The sequence below is a fragment of the Bison bison genome, unplaced genomic scaffold (assembly GCF_000754665.1).
Source record: "Bison bison bison isolate TAMUID 2011002044 unplaced genomic scaffold, Bison_UMD1.0 scf7180017864034, whole genome shotgun sequence".
Lineage (NCBI taxonomy): Eukaryota > Metazoa > Chordata > Mammalia > Artiodactyla > Bovidae > Bison > Bison bison.
Genome location: NW_011494606.1, coordinates 1,999,299 through 2,007,585, shown reverse-complemented (window position 1 = coordinate 2,007,585; position 8,287 = coordinate 1,999,299). Strand labels below are relative to the sequence as shown.

Below are 8,287 nucleotides of genomic sequence, written 5' to 3'. Positions count from 1 at the left end.
GACCCCCTCCCCCCCCCCCCCAGCCCCAGTTTAGGAACACAGCCTGGTGGCACCCTGAGCATACAGGTCATCTTCACACCCCAGGCCTTTCCTGACACGCTCTGACGCTTTCCTCCTGGTGTGTTTGTCCTGGACCCACATGGCTGTGAGTTTAGGTTTCTAAGACAAAAATGTCTTATCCGCTTTGCAAACAAGTGCTCCACAAATGTGAAAGCCTGTATTATTATAGTCTCTAACTATAGATCAGAATTTTCACTCTGTCTTCATAAAGGCTTTCTCTTGGCAGTGTCTAGAGGTGGCGGCAGCTGCCCCAGGATCCCACCTGTGTCCCTCGCATGGCAGGTGAACAAAATGGGGCCCCTCTAAGGAGCCAAGGCCAGACTCAACCCCAACAGGGCTCCCCGGTCATCTCAGCCCCACTGCTAGGAACTTTGTTCTTCCTTCACCCTGTACTGGGTCAGGGAAGGTTTTGGCTACAGCAGTGAAGGGAACCCCTTCTCAAAAAGATATTGCACCATTAAAGTCATGATGTCGTGGGGTGAAGTGGAGGGAGGTATTTGTTCTTGGGCAGAATCTTCAAAGCTGAGTCAGTGGGTCCCCCTGTTAATCCCCGAAGCTGGGATGAACGTCCCCTGCAGAAGGCAGGTCCCTGCCCTACTCATCCTCATGATTTTCAGAGGAACCTCTGTACAGAAGGGCCTCCTAAAATCTGCTTTCAAGGGCTTAGAGGGTTCTAATCTGACTCCCCAAAGGCTGACCCCTTTCTCCCTCAGGTGGTCTCTGCCTGCTCATCCACGGTGACAAGGTAACATCTTGGAAGCCTGCCCCCCTCTACCCTCACGCTCACCAGGCAACATCCTTACCCACGGAAGAACTCTACATCACTGCTGGGGAGAACAGCAACTCCCCCGGTAACCTCCTCCAGAAGACCCTCAGGGGAGGCACCCCACCCCCACCGCATACCCCACAGGCTGCCTGCAGTGGATGGTACCCAGACCTTACTTCTGTGGCGGCAGGAAATCCCCCCTTCCCTAAGTTTCTCCTTAGCCTCAACTTGAGAGGGAACATTTCTTTTGAAAGGCAAGAGGTAAAAAAACAAAAGCCAAGGGAAAAAAGCAAAGAGAGAAGGGGAGAGAGCGCATCTTGGCTGTGAGTCTCAGAGAGCATTTGTTGAAAACAAGATATTGTCCCTTTAAGCATATAAAAACAAGGCCCTTGAGCGCGCAGTTCTCACTCTGGTACACAATTACGGGTGCTTTCAGCTGTCTAGCACTACTTCAAGTGCTCTCTTAAACCAGACTGTCAATGGCATGTTGAAAGCTATTTTGCTGGCTTGCTATCATTAATAGCAAAGTGGAGAGCTGGGCTGATGAGAATTAAATATGGGGGAGGGGGCGGGTCATAACCAGTCATTACAGAATTACCAATATGAGCGAGAAGACAATGCCACTTTGGGGGATAAAGTTCAAACCAGCAGATGATAGTGGGGTAGCCAGCAGGGGAGGGAGACAGACTGCAGAGAGCGGCCCCCACCCCACCCCCCAGCCCGGCAGATGGACACGGGCCAGCCTTAGAGAGCCATCTGGGGACGGAGGAGCCACAGAGCAGCGAGTGTGAGCGCCGAGAGGCCTTGGAGATCACTTCGCTGCAACATGTCACCACCTTGCCTCCCACCCCAAGTGGAGTCCCTCCTCCCCTCCCCCCCCACTGCCAGTTCCCAAGACTTGTGGACTTGTGGCTTCCGGGACACATAGCCCCGTGTTTCCAAGGGCTGCTGCCACCCCAGAGGAGCCTCCGGGGGCGCCTGCCTAATGAACCCTCGCTTTAAGACTCGGCTCAGGTAACAGCCCTTCGGTGTAGTCTTCGCTGGTGTAGTCTTCTCTGACCTGACTCCCCTTTCCCAGGAAGAATGAGCAGCTCTGTCCCAGGGTGCTCCTCCCGTGACACTGGCCCTGTTAGCACTTACCTCACTGCATTGCAATGACTCATTTAGATGCCCAACTCCCCCTGAGGAGGGAAGGGTGTCTGTGAAACCAGCCCCAGCCCACGCCCAGCACATCCCAAGCCCCTAATACCCGTTTTGGGAATCAGTCCAACCCCCTCATTTGATTGATGAAGAAACTGGATGCTGAGCCAGAGGAGGAAGTAGCAGGAAGCCCCGCAAGAGCAACTCCCCCTCTCCTACTCACAAGGCTGGGGGAATGGGAATTCCACCCTCTGACAGTAATCCTGAGCAAAGAAAAAGCAATGTGTTTACTGAGCACCTATTATGTGCAAAGCACACACAGGAGACCTCAAAAGAGGGGCTCCCCACAGACACTGAGACTTTCTGCATGCGGATCAGTGGGACACCCCACTGAGGTCTGGCCTGGGCTACCTTTCCCTGGTATCCCAGGATTTTGTACAAACAAGATGAAAAACATCTTGCCCACACAGGAAGAAAAAGGGAATCCCTCCCTTGACTGACTTCAACAACAAAAAGGAAAAAAAGGACCTCTGACACAGACTAGGCCTTCCTGTACGAGGGGGAGGAGGAAGCCACAGACAGAAAGAGGAGCTCTGTGCCCCTCCAGGAGCTCCTGGTCCGGCAGGATTCATGAAGAGTCTTCAATAAGGTCCCCACCCAGGACCAGTACCCATGATCGGTAGGGACCACGTGCCCATCTCCCAGATCATTTCAATAATAGCGTGGATAAGAAGGAAAAGAGCCAGAAAGCACACAGACCCTCACTCTGACAGCTCCATAAACAAGAAGCAATGGGGTCCAGAGAAGGCTGGAATGGACGGCAGCCTTGAGGGTCCAGGGGGCAGATTCTTCCTAGGTGGTCAGGACAAGGTGAAGGGAGCTTTCAACTTGGTGGACCCCAAAGTGGAGCGAGGCAGATACCCTCCTCCACTGCCGAAGAGAATGAGAGCAGAGACAGCTCTGGAGAAGAGCAACAAGGCAAAAACACCAGAAGGAAACTGAGGCTTTAGAGGGGTTCCCGGATCCCGGTATTCTGACCAAAATAAATGATACTCAGAGGTATTTTTTCTTAGCTCAATTCAGATGCCACAAAAACAGGGACTGCCCTAGTATGAAGAAATACATCCCCTTCAATTTGAGTGTCCCAGCTTCTCCCTACCCAGACTGACTCGACTCCTGGGCAGGGTTTTGGTAACTTCATCACTTGCTGGTCCCCTCTCGCTCCTCACACCTTTACAGTGGCCACAGAACTTCAAGATGTTATGCCTGAAGGTCTTCCAGCCCAAGCCCCTTTTTATGTGGGTGTGAGGGCCCAGAGAGGGGAAGTAATAAATGAAAATGTTCCATCTTCCTTTTCAGCCATGTCCATGGCCACCCCCATGGCCATACCCATCCTCAGGTGAAAGATTCACAGGTTCTATCACCTTACCCTACCTGTGAACCTTATCTCCGGGATTGCTAGTTATACATTGTGTTTATTACCAGGCGCAATGAATCATTAGTTGTGCAAATAGCTGGCGGTTCAGAAGAGGACCCTGGGCAGGCAGAGAGATTCAGCTGATATGGTTATACAACCCGAAATGGGGGACTTTGGACTTCGGTGTCGCCAGGTCTGTAGCCTTAACCTCCTGAGATAATAATGCAGAAAGCAGCAATGGTAATTAAAGACACAGAGTGCTATTAGTTAATACACGAGCACTCTCCATTTCTTGAGTTTTGCTAAGAGAGCTGGGTCGGGAGGAAAAGCGGCAACAGCAGCTCCTCTGGTAACTTACTGGACTGGATGGATCTGGAAACCTCAGCTCCCCCTGCCTGGGCCTTAGTTCCTTCATCTGGACCTTGAAAGGTGTGCAGTAGAAGCCAAAGGGCTCTCCCAGTTAGAACAGAAGGTCAGAGGAAGGGCTGCTTGGTGATGGGAAAGTGGGGGCATGACACATTCCCCAAATCAATAGGCCTCCAGTGTTCTTCCAAAACCTCAGTGATCACCAGCAAGGGGTGAAGAGGCAGCCTGACCCAGCTTTTCAGAGCATCAGTGCCTCAAACCCTATGCACTACAATCGCTCTGGAATGCCTGTTTCTACGCTGGCTTTGTGATTTGTGGCTGACACTGGAGAGTGTCAGCCTCTGTGGGAACAAGATGGGAACTGATGAGCTGGCCAGCCATCATCACCTCCCTGGCCTTGCTGAATCACCCTTGACATCCTGCCTAGAAGCAGAGGCTTGGAGGAGGTGGGTGACCTCTTGAAATCTCAGGCCAGGCCCATGATTCTGTAATCTCTGCTTTGCCACAATTAGGGAGGGAAACCAAGAAGGGGAGGAGAAACCATCGACTGTGTTCTCTGGGATTCATTCGACAGCTTGGAGAAAGAACACAGAGGGAGACAGAGAAACGGCCAGGAAAGGAACCAGCCACAGTAAGTGTAACCTCTCAGTAAAATAAAGACTGGCTGCACGTACCTCATCAGCTGCCCTCTGTCAATACTCAGGCCCGTCTGGCAGAACCTGAGGTTCCGAACTAACAGGCATTTCCCATTGAGCCAGCAAAGAAGGGCTTTTGAAAAAAAATATGTGGTGGTGTTGGTAAGAGGGGTGCGTGTGTGCACGCATGTGTGTATGTGTGCATGTGTGTGTGAGCTGGCTGAGGGCTGCCACACTTCCCAAGGTGCTAGCTCTGGAGATCATCTATTATATAAAAGTACAGACAGTCCCCACCCCCACCCCTGAGCTTCAAGATGAAGAATCCAGCCTGTTTGTTCCAGGCAGATGTAATCACACGAACAGTCAAGTCTAGAGGGCAGGACACTGCATGAATAATTCAAGCACTCCAGTCACTTGATTGTGTGTGCAGATAAAACACCAGTCAACCGCTAAACAGGTCAGCTGATAAACTTGTTTGCTCAGGCCTAACCACCATCCGCCAAATGCACCCAAGACCCACACTACAATTAGTGGCCGGTTTTCTTCTGCAGAACCCTAGCAAGCCTAGGGAGGTGGCCAGCCCCAGGAGGTCAGGACTGCATTTCTTAGTGCAGGGTTTCTTCACCTCCTTGCCTCTTTGTTCCTACACAGCCACAGGGCGATTTCACCCAACTCAGAGGTTGCTGTAAATCCAGCAAAGGCACTGTGCTCAGAGCACAGACAGTCCTGCTGGGAAGCAAGTGGGAGCTGAGGCTCCAAGGCAAAGGTGAGTGGCAAACAAGGTAAAGTGCTCGGTCTGGAAGCCAGAGGCCCACGTTTAAGTCCCACCTCTGCCCTCCTGGCTTCCCTAAAGCCTCGGTATCCTCGCCTATAAAAAGGGGGCAAATAAGACATCTATCTCCCTCTGGCAGCTCAGAGGATTAAATGAGATCATGTCGCCAAACCTCAGGCATTCTCCTCCTAAGAACCCAGGGTCTGGGGACGGGCCAGAAGCCCCAGATGCACACAGCTGCTTCTTATGTAAACCCCACCACTGAATGCACTAGGAAGGTGAATAACTCTTCCTGGGTTCAGAGTGGCCCAGGACTCCAGGAGCAGCTTCGCTCCAACAGCCAAGGTGGATTCTTTGTGCCAAAGAACCATCCACTTACAGACACAGGGAACACCACCCATGCAGACCTCAACATGCAACGACATATTACACCTTAATTACGAAGCTTTTAGAAGAACGGCTGCTATAAATTTTAAACCTGGGTGCAATTACCCTCTCTAAACACACCCAAGATACCAAGCACTGAGGACAAAAAAAGAGGGGTGGAGAATGGGAGGCGGTGGCATCTTGCATAACAGCCCAAAGTCCTCGAACACCTGGGACCCCCGTTTCACTTCACACATTCTTAATGGACCAGTCGGATCCAGCCAGTTCCACTTCAAGTTAGGCAGTCTCTAGCCCATACTCCCGGGGGCAAACATCTTTACTTACAAACTGGTGTCTGTTTATGATTCTTGTGGGTCAAGAAGTAAAAGCCTGGTAGCCTTTTCCCGTGTCTCCCTAAAAAGCTAATCCCTGACTGCCTCCCCACATTCCTCAACAAAATCAGGCCCCTTTCTGGCTGCCCTTCACCCAACACTGGGGTTCCCTCCAGAAGGGGGAAGGAACCTGGATTCCAAAGGCTCTCTGTGAAACCACTGGAGCGGGCAGGCAGGAATCTACAAGCATTCCAGAGGTCACCTGCCCTTCTCACCTGCCCTGGGTCCTGCCCTCTTAAAGAGCAAAATTTAAACCTTGTAAACCACTGTTCATTTAGAGCAGAAAATCCATTCAAGTCACGGTCACCAAAGGCTAGAATGAGTCAACAGCCTTCTGAGATTTCAAGAACACCAATTGTTAAAAAGAACCACCGGCCCGCGCCATTTCTCCATGCCAAGTCAACGCTAATCGCTGGCCAAGCCAAACTATAGGCGGCCTCTCCTCGGAATACAAATATACAAACAGGCCTCTCCCACAGCCCTGCCCAGCGCCCAGGACAGAGTTACTGATATGCACTGAGATAAAGGTGTTTGTATTTGCCCAGTTTGAGGTATACTGTTATTAGAAGAGTGACGATACAGGGTAGTTTACATATCCATCACACACCAGCTAAACTGGTTTGACTTCAGGATTTCAAAGCTGAGCTCAACCCCCAGCCATCTCAGAAGTCATAGCTAGGCTGCCCCTGGGCTTGTTACTTCACCTCTCAGCTTCCCCCTGGAAAATGGGAATGACCGAGGCAGCCTTTACATTACGATGGAGATGAGAAAGTTGCCTCATATACGTAAGGTACGGGGCTGTAACTCATCCTGGATTTATATTTTTAAGCGGTAGGTAGCCTGTTCCCTTAAATTTTGACAGCTCAGCCTGGCTTTTAAGACTCTTGAAGTTTAATCTTATCAAAGTAGAACATCACATTTTTGCACATGCGCACACACACACGCATGCACATACAAACACACACACACCCTCCTGCCCTTCCTTTTGTAAATTTTACATTAAAACAGATTAAAGCATCCAGTCACCTCTGGGTTACAGGAGTTTGTAAAGCGGATCCTGAACGGGCAACTTTCCTTTTGCTCCTTACCCTCCACCAAGATCCAAGACCAGGACAAACTTCATAAGCTCGGATTGCTAAAAGCTCAACATGTCTGAGAACTCAACCAAGCCTCAGACCCTGCCTGTCAAGAGCTGGATCTGTAATTAGATACATATCCTAAAGCACTTACCTGCTTGTGCATCTCAATGTTCAAACCGTAGGACATCTCGTAGTACTAAAAGTAAAAAGAACTGCCGTTAACTCACAACACCAAAATCTGTGTTCCAGAATCGGCTTTGGCCAAATGGTACTTTTAGGATACATTTGCTAAAGAAGTTTAAGTCAAACCCCAAAGCCAGCTAACAAAGGGGCTGAAGAGATGAAGGACTCAGGAGTGTTGTTCTCATCTTACAGAATACCCTATGTGCAATAATACCCTATGTGTAAGAAGAGTTGGGCCCTCCCTCCCACCAGCCCTGCCTGTGCCATATATCCTGTTTATACAACGTTCGGGTTCAACAGGGAATCAATCCTGTGAACACTGGGGCCGCTTGCCCTATCAGAGTTCTTTAGCAATGTGTCCAAGGTCTCTTATGTGGACAGCAGTGCAGGGAGTCCCACATATGGACCTCCAGTGCCCTCCTCACCATCAGAAGATTAAAACTTGCTGAAAGAGACACTGGGAAAAGGGAGGACACGTCTACACACTGCCCCAGGGTCCATGAGATTCTCAGTGGGGTGATCCCTGAGTGAGCGTGGAGGCAAAAGGCTCCTCCACTCTCAGGAACCCCTGGGGAGAGAGAGGGAAGGGGAGAGGTCTTATGCCCCACTCTGGCTAAATCCCAGGGCTGCAGAGCAGAGAAGTTTCTACACACTCCCAGGAGGTCTCTAAGAACGACTTTTATCCAACCCCGAGACAGGACAACCAGCCCTCAGGGAAACCTTCAGAACACAAATCAAAGGCGCACAAAGGTAGTGTACAGGGAGAGGGGTTGGGTTTCTCTTTCTGCCCCTCCTCTCACCCACCCTCCTCCAAGTGGCCCAGGCTGACAGAGGCTGGTGAAAAAGGGTCGGATGGCACACCCGGACTACACCCGCTGCGGGGGCCGCCCCGCGGAGGCTGGGCAGGGCTCCCCAGGCCCCCGCAACCCTGGCCGAGTCCCAGCCGCCTCTCACCATCACATAATGGCGCTGCATCTCCGTCTTCTCGTTCGCCAGCTTGTCGTACTCCACTTTGAGGCTACGAGGGCAGGAGGAGCCGGCTCAGGCCTGGGGCCTGCACAGCCTCCTCTGGGACCCCAACCCCTAGGGCGGCTCAGAGCCACTTGGGCAC

General features: G+C 51.4%; 1 protein-coding gene across 8 annotated transcripts in view; it reads right to left on the bottom strand.

Annotated features, from left to right (window-relative positions):
- TLE3 (transducin-like enhancer of split 3) overlaps positions 1-8,287 on the bottom strand; it is a 47,793-nt gene that overhangs the window by 38,253 nt on the left and 1,253 nt on the right. For all 8 annotated transcript variants that reach the window (XM_010834486.1, XM_010834488.1, XM_010834487.1 and 5 more), the window contains exons 3-4: positions 8,131-8,194; positions 7,145-7,189 (exon numbers count right to left, since the gene is read on the bottom strand). In XM_010834486.1, the coding sequence (XP_010832788.1) occupies positions 7,145-7,189; positions 8,131-8,194 (109 nt within the window). The remainder of the gene's footprint in view (positions 1-7,144; positions 7,190-8,130; positions 8,195-8,287) is intronic.